Source organism: Oryx dammah, unplaced genomic scaffold, assembly GCF_014754425.2.
Source record: "Oryx dammah isolate SB20612 unplaced genomic scaffold, SCBI_Odam_1.1 HiC_scaffold_4, whole genome shotgun sequence".
NCBI lineage: Eukaryota > Metazoa > Chordata > Mammalia > Artiodactyla > Bovidae > Oryx > Oryx dammah.
Genome location: NW_024070188.1, coordinates 66,680,699 through 66,701,710, shown reverse-complemented (window position 1 = coordinate 66,701,710; position 21,012 = coordinate 66,680,699). Strand labels below are relative to the sequence as shown.

General features: G+C 37.9%; 1 protein-coding gene across 2 annotated transcripts in view; it reads right to left on the bottom strand.

Annotated features, from left to right (window-relative positions):
* Positions 1 to 21,012, bottom strand: part of VTA1 (vesicle trafficking 1) — a 71,707-nt gene that overhangs the window by 20,192 nt on the left and 30,503 nt on the right. For both annotated transcript variants that reach the window (XM_040238582.1, XM_040238583.1), the window contains exon 5: positions 157 to 265. In XM_040238582.1, the coding sequence (XP_040094516.1) occupies positions 157 to 265 (109 nt within the window). The remainder of the gene's footprint in view (positions 1 to 156; positions 266 to 21,012) is intronic.

Sequence of the window (21,012 nt, the reverse complement as noted above, 5' to 3'; positions counted from 1 at the left end):
AGTTTTGCCTCAATTTTTCACTTGTCCCTAAGTTTATAATTTTATACCTGATTTTGGACCTGATGAAGGAAATAAAATGTTTTCCAAAAATTCTGAATAATAATATATTGAACAGTTATGATTCCACTAAATCATTTTACTTATATAAATACATACCATTATCTTCTTCAATCCCAACAGGCCCTGCTTGAGGAGTCTCGCCATTCTTTAAACAATTATGAATATATGTTGCCTTCCACCTTGCATACTTTCTGTGTTTCACATTCTAAAAGAAATATTTTTATGTCAATGTTAGACTGCAGTAAAGAAGTCAAATAAAACTATACATTATGATGACCTATATCATACTTCTAGATAAAACCTATTTTTGCATGGTACAGCTCTGGAATATTCTGGCAATCTCCCCACCTCATCACTGGATTCTACCAACTGCCTAGGGCATGACAAACTTCATGAAAAGCCATCTTCCTCAAGACACGTAACTTTTTAAGGTTTCATGTTTCAGAAAAGGACTACAATGGAACTATGGGAGTGTCCCTCCAGTGAAACTTGCAACTCTTAATGCCTAGGAGAGAGGTCAAATGGAATTTAAAACTAAATATAAAAGAAAACAACAATTTTCACTGAAGAGGGAAAAACCGATCTGTACAAATCTACAAAAACAAAAACTAAGATGCTATAGTGGCCAAAGCAAGCACATGAACAATTGACTGACAGCCAGGCAAACTTTACCTTTCAACTTGGGTTATTTAACAGCTCTAATTATCATTTACCTCAGTTCTAAAAAGGGGGAAATAATACATCATAGGGTAGCTGGAAAGAGAACTGGAAAATCGGTGAAAAAGCTGCTAGTTACCTCTTCTTTCTTAATACTTTTTCTATATTCATGGATCAGTGGTATTGCTATCACCTGGGAGCCTGTTAGAAATGCACCCTTCAAGTCCAACTGATACCCACTGAACAAAAATCTGTACTCTATCAAGACACCCTCCCCACACCCCTCAGGTGATTTGTATGTACAGGAAAGCTGGAGAGGACACATGACTTTGTCATGTTGAAAACAACTGTAATTAGTCTGTTGTAAAGATCCATTAAGTCATCGATAACTACAAGTACTGCATACAGTCCAGATACTCAGCTGAGTTTCTGTAATGTGAGATTCTTTACATACTGCTATAGATAAGTGCGTCTCTGTAGCTAAAACGGTAAAGAATCTGCCTGCGATGCAGGAGACCCAGGTTCGATCTCCAGGTCAGAAAGATCCCTTGGAGAAGGGAATGGCAACCCACTCCAGTATTCTTGCCTGGAGAATTCTGTGGACAGAGGAGCCTGGCGGCTACAGTCTGTGGGCTCGCAAAGGGTCGAACATGATTGAGTGACTAACACTACACTACACTATAGACTAGCAGTATTTGTGTCTGTGTACTCGGTCGCTCAGTCAGAAGAGACTTTTTGTGACCCCATGGCCTGTAGTGCGCCAGGCCCCTCTGTCCACGGGATTTCCCGGCAGGAATACTGAAGCGGGTTGGTATTTCCTACTACAGGGGATCTTCCTGGCCAGGGATCAAACCTGTCTGGTGTCTCCTGTATTGGCAGGCGAATTCTTTACCACTGTGCCACTTGGGAAGTCCTAGGTAAGTAGTATATAAAAACCTAAAAAAAGGTAACCCTCCAAATAACTGAATTTGCACATTTAATTTTTCTTCTCTTAGTAATTCTCTCATATATTCAATTCTTTAAAAAGTTCCCTACTTTGATTCTCATTTTCTTCCAGGTGCAATTATATTTTGCTCTTCTTTCACAAAGAAGCTTTTCAGAAGCATCCATATTTAAAGTCTTTAGTTTTTATCATTCAATTCACTCCCCATAGTGAATTACTTAATTCACATTACTTAATTCTACATTACTTAATTTTAAGTAGTCAGTTCGACTGAGGAATTGTTCTTGCTAATGTCACCAAAAGCCTATTCCACACGCTAGTAAATCCAACCAACACTTTCAGGCATCATCTTACCAAACTTGTCAGCAGCATATTAAACATGAGACCATCCAAACATGAGACCATATTAAACATGAGACCTTTGTGAAACATTCTATTTTTGGTTTTTATGACACTATATTCTGGTTTCCCTAACATCTCTTCTGGCTGCTAATCCTTTATCTGATCTCCAAATAATCCTAAGTACCCTGTCCAAGCAGAGACTGTAATTTGGTGGGCTAAATCAATGCTGACTCATACAATTTTAAATATGAATTATATTTTCCACATAATTCAATACTAGAAAAGGCACAGAAAATCCAAATTCTTAACTTCTTGTTTAAAAAATGGAAGATCGAACAACATTAGGGCCATATTTATTTGGTACTAATTATCCTAGTAGAGTTTATTTGGTACTAATTATCCTAGTAGAATACCAAATATTTAAAATTGTATGGGTCAGTAGAGGCAACCCCTTTCAGATGATGCACATATGTTCAGATTTATCTATTCTCTCTATACCACCACCCCCCTCCCCCACCTCCCTCTCTAGTTCACATACCCTTATCAGTTGTCATTTATTATCTCACAGTGGGCTGTCTTCATCCATTGTATTTCCTGCCGGATTCCTGCAGGCCTCAGGACTCCTGTCTTACAGCTTATTTTCTTACCTCTCCATATTTATTCTCATGGTTTTAAATACTACCTTTATCTTTATTCCTAAATTTATGTATCTAGCTAGAATTTGCTTCTGACAAATATCCAGTGACTACACCTGGATGTCTCATGTAAAACTCAAATTAACTTGTCCCCAACTGTTCTCTTGACCCGCCCCCCCTACCCCCAACTCCTTCCTCCACAGAATTTCATTCTCCCAAGTCAGAAGTCTTTGGGAATTAAGTTTTGCACCTTTCTCTTACCCTGTGTCTCTCTACTGACTCCCTCATCTAATTTATCAGGACCCCAATTGATTATGCTTTTGGTAACTGTCTAGAACTAGTCTTATCTCCCCATTTTCTCTGTAACAGCCCCTTAATCTGTCTCCTTTCTTGTATTCTTGCCTTATCCCCACTACACCTCTATCATTCAGTCTTCAGAGAAGAATGATCTTTCAAGATATAAATCGATTCATGTTAGTTTTTTTAATGGCTTCCAGTGTACTTAAAATACAAAACAAACTAACTCTAGCTACAGATCCTACTTTACTTGGTACTTGACTGTTCAATTTCCTCTAATGTTCTTATCTGTTCACTTGCCACCAACAAGCTACCCTTGCAGCTTTTCTGTTCCTAAACACAAGGGTCCCACTCACTGTGTTCCCTCTGCCTTTTTCCCTTTTCTCACCTAGCTAACTCTTAAGCTCATTCTTCATAGATCAGACTGAACATCATTTCCTCTGAAATCTTCTCCTGATTTCCCCCAAATTTTCTCATATTTTAGAAAATATTATTTACCACAATTTAGTTACATTTAATATGTATGCTTATGAAGCCCCCCACAACACAACAGGCATACTCTAAAATATAAGCTCTTCAAAGGTACGGTCTATGTCTGTCTGTTGTTAGTGATACATTAAGCACTTAGTTTGGTGACCAGCATACAGTAGCTACCCAACAAGTATACACATCTCAGATATATGATAGCTTAAATGATTAGGATGGCAGTTATTCTGTTTAATATACAGATTTATTGTTTGTGGTGGCAGAGTGGCTTCCCTGGTGGCTCAGACGGTAAAGCGTCTGCCTGCAATGCGGGAGACCCGGGTTTGATTCCTGGGTCGGGAAGATCCCCTGGAGAAGGAAATGGCAATCCACTCCAGCACTCTTGCCTGGAAAATCCCATGGACAGAGGAACCTGATAGGCTACAGTCCATGGGGTCGACAGAGTCGGACACGACTGAGCGACTTCACTTTCACTTTCAGTGACTACTAGGTTTAGGATGTTCAGTTAAATTTATTATATACTTAGGTAGAATGATTTGAAATATTCAGTGTTTGACTATTTTTGGCATATAGAAACAGCACTATCATCTGGTTCAACTTTTTTCCCCCTCCACTCCCACTCTTTCAGAATATTCTCTAGGCAAGAGTACTGGAGTGGGTTGCCATTTCCTTCTCCAGGGGATCTTCCTGACCCAGGGATCAAACCTGGGTCTCTCACATTCCAGGCAGATGCTTTAACCTCTGAGCCACCAGGGAAGCCCTTCAGAATAAGCAATGTGTGTTAAATAAAACCCTGGGTTTCCTCATTAGTTTCACTGTTTCAAAATCCTAAACAATAGGGACTGAAGCGCTGCAAAGAGTAAATTCTTCCCACACTTACAAGTCTCTAGGTTTGCATGTTTACTTGAATTAAGTATCTAAAATAACATTATTTTAAAACTATTACTATTAACCTATACTCCAGCAAAAAAGTCAATATGTTATTTGTTTTTAGGGAACTAATCATCTTGTTATGGATACAGAATTAAAATATAAATGATAATTACTATAAAAAATAGAGTAGTGAGGAAGTACTACAGATTTTCTTGGAGTAAGTAAAGCAAAGAGTTCCCTGAATGAAGGCAAAAAAATGGAATAAAGGATAACTGGTAAAGCAAAAAGTACTTCAGTTTGGTCTTGCAGAATGGATAAGATGTGATAAAAAGGTAGAAAGCAATACGACTTTTCTATGGAGAAGTATGAGCAAGGTCAGAAATGCAGAAACATACAACGTGGACAGGGAATGAGGGAGAAGAAATAAGTTTTGCCATGGGTATAAGATATATATTAGAGACTACTGGAGTAAGTAAGCTAAATTCAAGATAAGATTAAAATCTTGGGCAAAAGTGTTTAGTCTATAGGTTATAAGTAGGGAAATCCACTAGACCATTCAGGTATGACCTAAATCAAATCCCTTACAATTATACAGTGGGAGTGACAAAGAGATTCAAGCAATTAGACCTGATAGACAGAGTGTCTGAAGAACTATGGACGGAGGTTCATGACACTGTAAAGGAGGAAGTGATCAAGACCATCCCCAAGAAAAACAAATGCAAAAAGGCAAAATGGTTGTCTGAGGAGGTCTTATAAATAGGTGAGTAAAGAAGAGAAGCTAAAAGAAAAGGAGAAAAGAAAAGATATACCCATTTGAATGCAGATTTCCAAAGACTAGCAAGAAGAAATAAGAAAGGCTTCCTCAGTGATCAATGCAAAGAAATAGAGGAAAACAACAGAATGGGAAAGACTAGAGATGTCTTCAAGAAAATTAGAGATACCAAGGGAACATTTCAGTCAAAGATGGGCACAACAAAGGAAAGAAATGGTATGTACCTAACAGAAGCAGAAGGTATTAAGAAGAGGTGGCAAGAATACACAGAAGAACTGTACAAAAAAGATCTTCATGACCCAGATAATCACGATGGTGTGATCATTCACCTACAGCTAGCCATCCTGGAATGCGAAGTGAACTGTGCCTGAGGAAGCATCACTATGAACAAAGGTAGTGGATGTGATGGAATTCCAGCTGAGCTATTTCAAATCCTAAAAGATGATGCTGTGAAAGTATGACACTCAATATGCCAGCAAATTTGGAAAACTCAGCAGTGGCCATGGGACTGGAAAAGGTCAGCTTTCATTCCAATCCCAAAGAAAGGCAATGCCAAAGAATGTTCAAACCACCATGCAATTGCACTCATTTCACACACTAGCAAAGTGATGCTCAAAATTTTCCAAGCCAGCCTTCAACAGTATGTGAACCGTGAACTTCCAGATGTTCAAGCTGCATTTAGTAAGGCAGAGGAACCAGAGAACAAACTGCTAACATCCGGTGGATGACAGAAAAAGCAAGAGAATACCAGAAAAACATCTACTTCTGCTTTATTGACTACGCCAAAGCCTCTGACTGTGTGGATCACAACAAACTGTGGAAAATTCGAGAGAAGGGAATACCAGACCACCTTACCTGCCTCGTGAGAAATCTGTATGCAGGTCAGGAAAGCAACAGTTAGAACCAGACATCGAACAACGGACTGGTTCCAAATTGGGAAAGGAATACGTCCGGGCTGTATATTGTCACCCTGCTTATTTAACCTATATGCAGAATACATCATGCAAAATGCTGGGCTGGAAGCAGCACAGGCTGGAATCAAGATTGCAGGGAGAAGTACCAATAATCTGATATGCAGATAATGCCACCCTTATGGCAGAAATCAAAGAAGAACTAAAGAGCCTCTTGATGAAAGTGAAAGAGGAGAGTGAAAAACCTGGCTTAAAACTCAACATTCAAAAAACCAAGATCATGGCATCTGGTCCCATCACTTCATGGCAATTAGATGGGGAAACAATGGAATCAGTGACAGACTTTATTTTGGGGGGCTCCAAACTCACTGCACATGGTGACTGCAGTCATGAAATTAAAAGATGCTTGCTCCTTGAAAGAAAAGCTATGACCAACCTAGATAGCATATTAAAATGCAGAGACATTACTTTGCCAACAAAGGTTCATCTAGTCAAGGCTATGGTTTTTCCAGTAGTCATGTATGGATGTGAGAGTTGAACTATAAAGAAAGCTGAGTGTCGAAGAACTGATGTTTTTGAACTGTGGTGTTGGAGAAAACTCTTGAAAGTTCCTTGGACTGGAAGAAGATCCAAGCAGTCAATCTTTAAGGACATCAGTCCTAATTATTCACTGGAAGGACTGATGTTGAAGCTGAAACTCCAGTACTTTGGCCATCTGATGTGAAGAGTTGACTCATATGAAAAGACCCTGATGCTGGGAAAGATTGAAGGCAGGAGGAGAAGGGGATGACAGAGGATGAGGTGGCTGGATGGCATCACCGACTCAATGGACCTGAGTTTGAAAAAGCTCCGGGAGTTGGCGTGCTGCAGTCCATGGGGTCACAAAGAGTCTGACACGACTGAGCTAGTGAACTAACTAACTGTGGGTTATAAAGCACTTTCACATGTTGTCCCTTTAACTGGTCCTTACCATAACCATGACATTTAAGCAGGTTACGTTTTACTTACACTAAGGCTCTGAGACATTAAAGCCTGACCCAACGTAAAATACAGATTAACCCAGCATTCAAGGCCTTCCACTTTATGGACATGGCTTAAGTCTCATTTCCTACCCTTACCCTCACTCCAACTGGGATTCTGTCTCATTTTCAGTCTTTTCTCATGCTATTCTTCCTCTTATGAGAGAGGTTTCCTCTTATGTCAAAAGTCTCCTCTTCTCTTAGGCTCATATTCCCATATGACACCCTGTTCCCAGGAAGTCCACAGGTATCTGGCATTTACTCAAGTCACTTACCATGCTAAGTGCTAGAGGTAATGGGATGAACTGTTAGCCATGTGCTTTGGAGTCCAATGTGAAAATCAGGCAATAACTTCCATCATTAAATATGACGCCTGCTTATCTAAAGTCCATAATATTTCCTTCATGATTTTCTCTTAGGAATCTACAATTCCATCATCACAGAAATGAGGAAGTGGCATTACAAAAGTAAAATGACTCACCCACGGCCACACTAGCAGTCAACTCAGGTTCCATCCCTGGGTCAGGAAGATCTCCTGGAGAAGGAAATGGCACCCCACTCCAGTACCCTTGCCTGGAAAATCCCATGGATGGAGAAGCCTGGTGGGCTATAGTCCATGGGGTCACAAAGAGTCAGACACGACTGAGCGACTTCCCAGACTTCACAGCAGTCAACTCAGTTACCCCATTTCAAGGTGCTCTGGTTAGCTACAATTAGCAAAATGCAATTTGCAATTTAGACAGGAATATATGAAATACAGGAAAATGGGCTGTTAAATAGTCAAAGGTCAGATACTTAATGTGTATTTATATGGGACATATTTTGGTAAATATAGAAAATCACTGTAAATGAATAAATTGCTTAGGAAAGTTAAGTTACTTTCTTTTGGAATCTTTTAAAAACGAGACAGATTTCCTTTGGCTTGAAATAATTTAAAATTGTCTAAAGGCTTAGTTAAGTAAGTCGTATTGTAATGATTTTAGAAGGTTCCTTCATTCCTAATTTCATAGTATGAACAGTATAGAGATATTTAAACCATCTTGGGTTCCTTCATTAGTATGTGAGATTTAAAAAATATTCACCTGAAATGGGTTAATTTTAATAAATACAGTAAAATAATTTCTCCAAAGCAGATAAATAAATACAATAGTTTAATTTTTAATCCCCACTACTTCCAAGATGCCTCTAGAAACTGGTGGTTACAGTTTGAGCAGATTTTGGCAGTTGTAACACAAAGCTAATTCACTTTTCAATTGTTTTAAAATAAAGGATGCTAAATATAAAACAATATTTGAAGAGGAGAATTTCAAGATGTCAATATTTTTGAAATTTTTAATTCCTTTTGGCTGATTACAGACATCCTTTCAGGGAAATAGGAATTACCAAAAAAAAAAAAAAAGGCCTTTAAGTTCCTGTTTTGTGACTAGGTTGATGAGTCGCTGACATCTGCAAATTTTGGCCACTGGAGTCAGCAGTGGTTAGACAAGAATTTTCATTTATTTTTAAATCACTTGTACTTGCTATACTGAAGAATGATTGGTAGCAAACACCAATCATATGTTACAAGAGAGGTTCTCAAATTTGGTGCATACAAAAATCATATTAGGGTATAATAAAAAATAAACTCCTGGTCTAAAACTATAGAAAATCTGATACAAATCATTCTCCATTAGGATACCATAAGCCACTTTGAAAGAAAATGCTTTATATTATCTGTCTACAATTGTTCCTCTTGAACCCATCCTATGCATGTTTTATCTCCAGTATGCACTGGAATTGCTTTTGTCAAGGTTGAGGATTACTCCTCTCTTGCTAAATTCAAAGCTTAAATGTCATCTTACTTGTTCCCACCAGCATGGAAAGCGGAGTACTCCGACCTCTTTGCAATTCCTTTACACTTGTTTCCTGGTTATCAAGGTCTTTCGGTTTTCTTTGCCTTGCTAGGTGTTCCTTTTCAGTCCTTCATATGGATTTGATTCTTTCTCATCTTCAGGTGGGGAGTGGCACAGCATTCAGTTCTTGGACAAATTTTCAAAACTTTGATCTTGACTATCTCTTCCTGTCTAACGGCTTTAAATACCATGTGACAACTCTCAAATTCATATCCTCTGCTCAGACCTCTCTTCTGAACTTCAGGATCTATAATTCAGCTCAGCACTTCATTTGTATATCTGATAGCTCAAAATACCCAAAGTTCAAAACTGATTTTAGATCTTCCTCTACCAAATTTGTTCCTCCACAAGTCAATAAATGCCTTGTTATTGTTTAGGCCCAAAACTTTGAAGTTATTTTTAAGCCCCTGATTTCTCATATTCTACCAACGAATCTTTTAAATTCTGTCAGCTCTACATTCAAAATATATCTTGAGTCTAACCACTACTCATAATGTTTTCTATTGCAAATTCTGGTCTGAGCCACTGCTCTCACTTTATTAATAATATACTGATAGGTCTCCCTATTTTCACCTTTGTCGATTATAATGTAATAATACTTTAACCATAGCAGTCAAATTCAATCAATTACGTTTGAACTCCCTGCCCCACCACCCCAACCCCCCTCCATCCCTCTCACTCTCGATTCCGCTACATTGTCTTTCCTGTTATGTCTTGAACTTTAATGGGTAACTCTGCTGTTCACAAATCCTGGCACTTTTTCTTGTCTCTTCCTGGAACATCTGTATGATTCACCTCATTATCTTCTTCAGGGCTTCTTAGTAAGACCTTTCCCAAATACCTTATTTAAACTGAACTTCCTATCCCCACCATGAGAGACCTCCCATGATGTTTATCATCTGACACACTATACATTTTATTTATTTGCTTAAAGTCTATCCTTACCAGAGAAATGTGATTCCTATGATGTCAGGGATTTAATGCACTGCTGTATTACTAGTGCCTAGAATGGTGTCTGGAATATAGTAGAGATTAACAAATATTTGGTGAATGAATGGAGAGCAGATTCTAGAATCCATGTTTTTTTAAAATCAAGTACCGCAAATGATTCTGAAGCTCTTTGTCCTAGAATGGCACTTCGCTAATGAATACATCTGAACATTAAACTTGAGTGCACAGTTTGACATGGGCTTCCAAGGAAAAGTCAGGGGATAGGGTGAAGGGTATCCTTGAAACTCCCTAAGTTATATGCAAAAAAAGGCAATACACGTATGGATGGAAGATAAGTCACAGTTTTCATAACATTTCAAAGTAGTTAGCAACATGAAAGAAAGTAAAAATCTCTAACTTGGTGATATCATCAGAGATAATACATTTGTACCCTTAGGCCCACAATTCTGCCAAGTATCAGTCAGTTCAGTCGCTCAGTCATGTCCGACTCTTTGTGACCCCATGGACTGCAGCATGCCAGGCCTCCCTGTCCATAACCAGCTCCCAGAGTTTACCCAAACTTATGTCCATTGAGTCGGTGATGCCATCCAACCATCTCATCCTCTGTCATCCCCTTCTCCTCCTGCCTTCAATCTTTCCCAGCATCAAGGTTTTTTCAAATGGCCAAACTTTGGCCTGAGGTGGCCAAAGTATTGGAGTTTCAGCTTCAACATCAGTCCTTCCAATGAACACCCAGGACTGATCTCCTTTAGGATGGACTGGTTGGATCTCCTTGCAGTTGAAGGGACTCTCAAGGGTCTTCTCCAACACCACAGTTCAAAAGCCTCAATTCTTTGGCGTTCAGCTTACTTTACAGCCCAACTCTCACATCCACACATGACCACTGGAAAAGCCATAGCTTTGACTAGACAGAACTTTGTTGGCCAAGTAATGTCTATTCTGTCTAGATCGGTCAGAATTTTCCTTCCAAGGAGTAAGTGTCTTTTAATTTCATGGCTACAGTCACCATATGCAGTGATTTTGGAGCCCCTCAAAATAAAGTCAGCCACTGTTTTCCAGTTTCCCCATCTATCTGCCATGAAGTGATGGGACCAGATGCCATGATCTCCCAAGTATATTATACACAAAAAATAAGGGCTATATATAACTCCCATTAACATTGGACATAGCATAATGAGAATCACTTTAAAAGTACATATTCAACAAATTTACTATCACAATGATTCAAATACTGAAGTTTATAATCACAAATTACACATATTTCAGATTTATTCAAAATTTTATGCCTTTATATTTTTCAAAGCAACTAGAATTTTACAAAAAAAAAACCAAAAATAAGAGTAAAACTAGCAAAAAATCTTAACTAAAATATACATTTAAATTTACTCTATTTTTATGATATGTGAAATGTACACTTCAATTAGCCAAAAGATATCCAAAGTCGGCTTTCCTGGTAGCTCTGCTGGTAGAGAATCCACCTGTAATACAGGAGATCCCGGTTCGATTCCTGGGTCAAGAATATCCCCTGGAGAAGGGATACGCTACTCACTCCAGTATTCTTGGGCTTCCCTGGTGGCTCAGCTGATAAAGAATCTGCCCGCAATGAGGGAGAGCTGGGTTCGATCCCTGGGTTGGGAAGATCCCTGGAGGAGGGCATGGCAACTCACTCCAGTATTCTTGCCTGGAGAATCCCCAGGGACAGAGGAATCTGCCTGCAATGAGGGAGAGCTGGGTTCGATCCCTGGGTTGGGAAGATCCCCTGGAGGAGGGCATGGCAACTCACTCCAGTATTCTTGCCTGGAGAATTCCCCAGGGACAGAGGAATCTGTCTATAATGAGGGAGAGCTGGGTTCAATCCCTGGGTTGGGAGGATCCCTTGGGGAAGGGAAAGGCTACCCACACCAGTATTCTTTCTGCCCTGGAGACTTCCAAGGACTGTATAGTCCATGGGGTAGCAAATAATCTGACATGACTTTCACTTTTTACTTTCATCCAAAGAAGGTATGAGCATTAACCATATAAAACCTAGTCCACCAAGGCAAGAAAAGAAGCTAATATTATTTTTTGGGGGGGAAAAAGAAAACACCTCTCTCTCTATATATACAGATATATATGTTTTTGGAAGTAATTTATTTTATATAATTTCATTAAGCTGGGAGAAAAGTTTTTAAGACTAGTATAGAATCTTTCACTCAGATCACCCAATTGTTTACATTTTATCAATCTACTTACATATGCCTGACTTCTTAGTATGCAAAATATTAACTGCATTTTTATCAGTACTAATTTAAGTCACTCTGTCCTCTTACCCTTTCATTAAGCATTTTCCAAGATGAAGGACAATCTCATAGACAATGGTTATTAAAATCAGGAAATTTAACACTTACACAAGAGTACTATTTGATACACATTCCCAATAAATTTTATAAATGGCCCAATGATGTCCTTGGTAGTTTGTCCCTTGGGTCTATTTATAATAACTTAAAAAGCAAACATTATTTAGTTGTCAGGTCTCTTCAGCCTTTAATCCAGACAGCCTTTGTTATTAGTGTTTCTGGACATTGACATTTCAGTTTGGATTTGTCTGATGTTTCCTTATGATTAGGTTCAGGTTGTGAGATGTTTGTCTTTCTTATTTCAACTCATTAAGAGGCACATGGTATTAGCTGGTCCCATTACTGGTTGTATTAAGTTTGACGACTTGGTTAAGGTGGTATCAGACAGGTTTCTTCATTACTAGCTTAATATTTTTCCTTTTAAACTTAATAAATAATTTGAGGGGAGATATTTAGATACTAACGTAAATATCCCGCTCTTCACCAAACTTTCTACCCACTAGTTTTAAACCCCATGAATGATTTCTAACTTTATTGTTATTTCTCTACTTCTCTACTTATTAGTCAGAACTCTACTGTAAGAAGCTTTCTCTATCCTTCCATTATTTATTTATTTCATTGTATGCTTCAGTAGGGAGCCATGAATTCTTTTCAATGGGTTACCTATTAAAGCCATATTTTGATAGTCAAATTGTCCCTGATACAGACAGTAGGAACACTTTCAAGTTGGCTTCTGGATCTTTCTGATATGTGCTTGTGATTATGTGAACCACTTCTTTATGTTCTGGCAGGATAAGAAGACCCAGCTTCATCTAGGACTTTCCCTGACCCAGCCCAAGAAATGCAGTCCTGTGAGACCCGAAGGGTATTTAGAACCCAAACTCAGGCACTACAGGTGCTCACTGTTATTGAGGCATCACTGCTTCTAGGTCCTTTCAGTACAGAGATATGGGTATTACGTTTTATGTGCATGTGTACACAAATCTATGTATATACATTGCATGTACATAAATACATGCATTTATTGTCTATACACATATTTATATATATATAAAACTATTTATATACATATATCTAGTTTGCCTTATTTGTATATTTAAAAGCATGAGTTAATATGGACATAGCCCATTTGAACCCAACACTATAACACAATCTAGTCTTCTCCCATCCCCCAATGTACCTTCCTTTCCCAGAAGTAAGATACCTGGCTCCCTCAATATATTTACTCAATTGTACAATTCTTGAATACAGAGTAAGCAGTTTTAGAATTGCCAACCAAATACCATCAAGAAAAACCAAACCTACTAATAATAGTGCAACATTCAGCCTTTTTTGGTATTGTAAAATTGATATACCTTGCTATGTACAAATCTTAAGTGTATATAGTTTGCTGAGTTTTGACAAAAAGATTCATAAGTGTAAAATGTATTCTTATCAAAATACAACATTTCTACTTTTCTAGAAAGTTCTTTTATATCCCTTTCCAGATAAACTTTCAACTTTCCCTTCAGTTCAGTTCAGTTGCTCAGTTGTGTCTGACTCTTTGTGACCCCATGAATTGCAGCACGCCAGGCCTCCCTGTCCAACTTCCCCTTGCCACACACCAAAATACTAATTTTCTTCACTAGAATAAAATTATCTATTGTAATACTTTATATGAAGGGAATCATATAGTTTGTAATTTTTTTTTGCTCAGCATAATGTCTACAAAATTGAAGCATGTTTTAGGGTATATCAGTAGCACCTTTTTATACCTTAATAACAGCACAATTTATTTATCAGTTCCTCTGTTGGTGGACGTTTGGGTTGTCTCCAGCTTTGGGCTATTATGAATAAAGTTCCTATGAGCACTCTTGAACAAGTCTTTTCTGGACATGTTTTCATTTCTCTTGGATAAACACCGAGGAATGGCTGGATAAAAGGTAGGTGGATGTTTAACTTTATAAAAATCAGCCAAATCTTTTCCCAAAGTGGTTATTACATCTAACATTTTCACCAAGCAATGTATGAAAGCTCTTGTTCGTACTTTCTAGTCAATATTTGAGATGTGGCCAGTCTTTATTCATTTTAGTTAATCTGTTTTAAAATTATTTATTCACCAATGACTGAGAGGAGCATGTTAAAATCTCCAACTATAATTTGGATTTTTTATATATTTTCTTTATTTCTATCACCCTTTTTTTCCCATAAAGCTTTAAAGTCTTACTAGATACATAGGCATTTATAACTGGTATCTTCCTAATGAACTATAACAACTGATGAACAAAATGTCCCATTTTACCTTTGGTAAAACACCTTAAAATTTACCTTATCTAACATAATATGACCACTTCCAATCTAACTTAGTATATTTACATTGATTATTTTTTTATAATTTCATTTTCAAAATAAGGATGTCTCTTATAAATAGTATAAAGTTAAGGCTTGCTCTTTTATAAATCTCTACTTTTAATTTGGAGTGTTATTTTATTTACGTTTATAGTATGTACTCATACACCTATATGTAGGCTTAAAATTTGCCATTTGTTTTATATTAGTCCTATCTATTCCTGTTTCTCTCTATTCCCTTTCTCTGCTCTCTTCTGGGTTTACCAAATATATATATGTATACTTACAATAATTTTTACTTAAACAGGCATATATTTATTTAAAGAAATGAACAAAAAATATATAGTTTTAAATGTATCAATATTACACACCATATCATTATACTTTATTCCTTCCTATAAATTCAAGTTGTCATCTAGAATCATTTTCTTTCATCCTGAAAAGCTTCCTTTCTGCTATTCTTTAGTTCTTTATTGCAGAACATCTAGTCATGAATTAATTGATTTAAAAATGCCTTTTATTTTACCTTCATTATTTGAAAGTATTCAGTTCAGTTCAGTTGCTCAGTTGTGTCTGACTCTTTGTGACCCCATGAATCGCAGCACGCCAGGCCTCCCTGTCCATCACCAACTCCCTGAGTTTACTCAAACTCATGTCCATCAAGTTGGTGATGCCATCCAGCCATCTCATCCTTTGTTGTCCCCTTCTCCTCCTGCCCCCAATCCCTCCTAGCAACAGGGTCTTTTCCAATGAATCAACTCTTTGCATGAGGTGGCCAAAGTATTGGAGTTTCAGCTTCAACATCAGTCCTTCCAATGAACACCCAGGACTGATCTCCTTTTGGATGGACTGGTTGGATCTCCTTGCAGTCCAAAGGACTCTCAAGAGTCTTCTCCAACACCACAGTTCAAAAGCATCAATTCTTCAGCGCTCAGCTTTCTTCACAGTCCAACTCTCACATCCATACATGACCATTGGAAAAACCATAGCCTTAACTAGATGGACCTTTGTTGGCAAAGTAATGTCTCTGCTTTTGAATATGCTATCTGGGTTGGTCATAACTTTCCTTCCAAGGAGTAAGCGTCTTTGAATTTCATGGCTGCAATCACCATGTGCAGTGATTTTGGAGCCCCCCAAAATAAAGTCTGACTCTGTTTCCCCATCTATTTCCCATGAAGTGATGGGACCAGATGCCATGATCTTCGTTTCTGAATGCTGAGCTTTAAGCCAACTTTTTCAGTCTCCTCTTTCACTTTCATCAAGAGGCTTTTTAGTTCCTCTTCACTTTCTGCCATAATGGTGGTGCATATCTGAGGTTATTGATATTTCTCCCGGCAATCTTGGTGGCTCAGATGGTAAAGTGTCTGTCTACAATGCGGGAGACCCGGATTCAATCCCTGGGGTGAGAAGATCCCCTGGAGAAGGAAATGGCAATCCACTCCAGGACTATTGCCTGGAAAATCCCATGGAGAGAGGAGCCTGGTAGGCTACAGTCCATGGGGTCGCAAAGAGTCGGACAGGACTGAGAGACTTCACTTCACTTTAATCTTGATTCCAGCTTGTGCTTCTTCCAGCCCAGTGTTTCTCATAATGTACTCTGCATATAAGTTAAATAAGCAGGGTGACAATATACAGCCTTGACATACTCCTTTTCCTATTTGGAGCATTACCTTCATTATTTGCTTTGCTCTACATAGAATTCTGAGTTGTCACGGTTTTTTGCTCATTTGTTTTTTCTTTCAGTACTTTCAGTTCAGTCACTCAGTCATGTCCGACTCTTTGTGACCCCATGGACTGCAGCATGCCAGGCTTCTCTGTCCATCACCAACTCCTAGAGCTTACTCAAACTCATGTCCATTGAGTTGGTGATGCCATCCAACCATCTCATCCTCTGCTGTCCCCTTCTCCTCCTGCCTTCAATCTTTCCCAGCATCAAGGTCTTTTCCATTGAGTTAGTTCTTTGCATCAGGTGGCCAAAGTATATTTCGTACTTTAAATATGCCAATTTCATTATCTTCTTGCCAGAATGTTTAAAAGAAAAAGAGAAATCAACCATCTTTCAAAGCACTGTTACCTTGTGTGTAATCCGTTATTTCCCAAGACTGCTCCTTCAAGATTTCTTTCAAATTCCATCACTGATCTTTACAGGTTGGACCACGATGCTCTTGGGTATGGTTTCTTTGTGTTTATTTTAGTAGAGATTCACTGAGCTTCTTGGATCCATAAGTATTTTTTCACCCAGTTTAGAAAGTCTATGGCCATTATTTCTTCAATACTTTCTTTCTAGTCTGTTTTGGAATTCCAACTGTATATGTTGGACATCCAAATATAAAGTAATAATACATAATGCTTATTTCTGAATAAATATACCTTCATATATAAGATTGAGTAGATAAGATATCCTTTCTAAATATAGGACACTAGAAGATTATCCACCAACTAAGAAAAGAAAAAACTAATGTTTGTTGAGCATTTACTATATGCTAGGTACTTTGTTAAAGGCTTTACATGAATTTTCTCATTTAAAATCCAGGACACCTTTATGAAGCAGGCTTTATACTTTTTTTCCTCTTACAGATGTAGGAACAGGTTTACCTAACTCAAATAAATTACCCAAAGTCACACAGTTACAAAGTGGCATATGGAATTTTGAGGTCAATGCCTGCAGTACTCTTAACCACATTATACTAACACTGCATGCAAAACTACTCCATTCACTTAGAGTTAATTGAAGAACAGTGGCTTGTATCTGCCACTGTTCTTGGCAATTATTATGCAGAGGTGAATAAAGAAATTCCTACTCTAGCAAGAGAGACAATACTACCCTCATAGATCTATTTATTATTATAATTACTAAGAATGAGACTTTCAGTATATAGTGAGAGCATGAAAACTTAAGGTATGGTATATGTACAAAACACATGATTTGGGGACTTCCCTGGGGGTCCAGTGAATCTGCCTGTCAGTGCAGGGGACACAGGTTTGATCCTTGGCCTGGGAAGATTCATATTAGTTCAGTGTCAGTTCAGTTGCTCCGTCATGTCCAACTCTTTGTGACCCCATGGACTGCAGCACGCCAGGCCTCTCTGTCCATCACCAACTCCAGTAGTTTATTCAAACTCATGTCCACTGAGTCGGTTATACCATCTAACCATCTCATCCCCTGTGGTCCCCTTCTCTTCCTGCCTTCAATCTTTCCCAGCATCAGGGTTTTTTCAAATGAGTCAGTTCTTCGCATTAGGTAGCCAAAGTATTGGAGCTTCAGCTTCAGCATCAGTCCTTCTAATGAACACTCAGGACTGATCTCCTTTAGGATGGACTGGTTGGATCTCCTTGCAGTTGAAGGGACTCTCAAGAGTCTTCTCCAACACCACAGTTCAAAAGCATCAGTTCTTCAGTGCTCAGCTTTCTTTAGAGTCCAACTCTCAGAGCCATACATGACTACCGGAAGAACCATAGTTTTGACTAGACGGACCTTTGTTGGCAAAGGGACGTCTCTGCTTTTTAATATTCTGTCTAGGTTGGTCATAATTTTTCTTCCAAGGAGTAAGTGTCTTTTAATTTCATGGCTGAAGTCACCATCTGCAGTGATTTTGAAGCTCAAAAAAATAAAGTCTGTCATGTGCCACAAAGATCTGTCATATGAAGATCTATATGCCACAGGTCAACTAAGCCCGTGTACCACAACTACGGAGCCCAAGCACCTAGAGCCCACGCTATGCAACAAGACAAGAAGGCTCTGCCATGAGAAGCCCAGCATGGCAATGAAGAGTAACCCTACCTCTCCCCAAGTAGAGAAAGCCTGCATGCAGCAATGAAGACCCAACATAGTCAACAAAAACAAAAAAAGAAAAACTCATGATTTTGTAAGGAGATGCATTCCTCCTGATCTACCATGGTTTTCCAGGCTAGCAGTAGGATTTTACTTAATTCCAAACTTTCCAGTGCAAATGAATACCTTAAACAGACCATCTCCTTTGAAGCCAGCTATTCATGTACATGATCATTCCAGTTATGTTGCAGCTCTGTTTTTTAAGTAGGGAGAGTTCCAGATTAAAATATAAACAGGATTCTCTAGGAGCTCCAATAGAGGAAATGTAGATTAGCGCCAATCAAAATATGGTCTAAGAACCAGAGATGGCTCACAAACTGTTTACCAGTTTTGTGACAAGACAGTATAGAAATTGAGAGCATTTAGCAGACAAAACAAATCTGGCTTGTATTTTATATGTCTTCTTAAAGTGTTATTTTTCTAGATAATCATAACTTGTATTTTACGAAACAATCAGTCTGCAACAGAATGGCTATTAAGAGGGAAAAAAAAAACAAAAAGAGGCTGGACCTTTATCATAGAGAGTTTGTGAATACTGCCCTGGGGCACAGCATCTGGGCATAAGGAACTTATATTTTCTGAGTCTGTCTTCTAACTGTAATTTAGGGTTGTGAAAGTGAAAAAAGTGTCTAAGTACAGTGCCAGACAAACGGTAGGAGTATACCCCTTTACTGTATTTTGCTCTCACTACACCATATATCATCACAATCAGTTTTCTGCTTCTCTTTCCAAGTTGGAACACAAACCTCATGAGGACAGGAAAACATACCATTTGATTCCCTCAAATTAGCAGAAACTCTATAGGTAAAGGCAAAATGATATCTGCTCCTCAAACATTGCTAGAAGTGAAATAAACCTAAAATACAATAAAAGTAAGTCTATCAACACTGGCCATAAGTAGTTAACACAAGATGTTCCAGTAGGAATATAACCTACTTATGGTTTGAACATTGCTTGCTTCAAAAGAGAAAAGTAAAAAATTTAACATATACTCTGGTGACTCTATACCTAACACTGGGACACTGATTCTAAGACAGCTATAGGAATGGTAAAAGTTTACATGACTATAAATTTAATCAAATTCTGAGATGGAATTATATAAAGCACAGTTAGAAGAGTTAAATGAAAGTTGCTCAGTCATGTCTGACTCTTTGGGACCCCATGGACTATACAGTCCATGGAATTCTCCAGGCCAGAATACTGGAGTGGGTAGCCTTTCCCTTTTCCAGGGGATCTTCCTGACCCTGTAATTGAACCCGGGTCTACCAAACAGATAGGAGAGTTCAGAAACAGAATAGCAACAGATAAACCTTTTTTTTTTTTTTTTTTTAAAGCTAAAGACTAAAGAAAATGTAGACTTTTAAAATTTTGGGCAACTATGAATATTGACATGAAATTAAAAGGAAAAAAAGTCAGAAAATAGACCAAGAAAAATTATATCTATTGCATTTTGTAAGAACTATGAAAGAAGTTCTGTGTAAACAAGTCTGAACCTTATCTTCATCTATAGATAGAAGAATGAAAAGCAAAACTATAGCAACTTTTGAAATAGCTATAGCTAAACAGCTACTGAATAGCTACTGTTTGCACTCTGAGATTTTAACCAATGTGCAAATTTATAGTTACTGCCAAAGAAGATGTAAGAGTAGAATGAGAAAAAGTCCCTCCTTTGAGGATGTGCAGTATCATTTATTCCAAAATACAATATATAAACCTTAAGTTAATGCATTTATAGTTTAACAATCATATAATCTCAATCATGGAAAATTTGAGAGAATGGAAAAATGCACATAAGGGCTAGAATAATGTAGCTAAGACTTGTATAGAAGGCAAGACCTAGACAAAGCAGGCTAAAAAAACCCCAGTTTACAACAGTGAAAGCAGAGATGGCGGTAAACAGATTGGTCTGACAAACGTAAAAAGGGACTGGTAAGAAGTACCAAGAAGGAGCCTGGACTTGCAATACCAGGAAAGGAAGTCTCTTTTAGGTTCTTCACTAAAACAATGATAGGGGAGAGCATGGAAAAAGAACCTAAAATAGGAAAATTCATTAGGTTTTCTGTAGTAACATAGCTTGTGAACGACAGACCTTTAAAAAAAAGGCTGAAATGTTAAATTGATAACCCTCACAATACCATGTCAGGTTTCTTGTCCTTTTTTATTACTAGAGATTAGTTCTTTGCTGTCATCATTTCTGGTGGCTTTACTTTTCATTATCATTTATACAACTTATATGGGTAATTTCTCATCCCTCTTTTTGGAGCTTTTAATTAAAAACAATATTTGCTTCTCTCCTCTCCTGTTTCCCTTCTCATCTTTTTTATTTGCCCTCTCCCATCTCTTCTTGTATGCTTGGCACATATAATCATAGATTTGGATAGCTGCAAAGGACCTCAGAGATCTGCTCAACCATGCTTCCCATTTTATTTACAGAGGAAAAACCAATTCCAGAGAGGTAAAATGACCTCTTGGTTGGGAGTTCAGTAAGGCTTGGCTCTGGCAACTACCTTTCTGTTCTTTTAAAAATTTTCAGAGTTGATAGGAAAAAAAAAATACTATTTTTTAAACTTTAGAAAATATAATTAAAATGTTTAAAGATAGCATTAAAAATTTAATGCTAATTAAATTATCTTGATTATAAAGATGACAAAATTAAAAGATTATTTTTAAATATACAA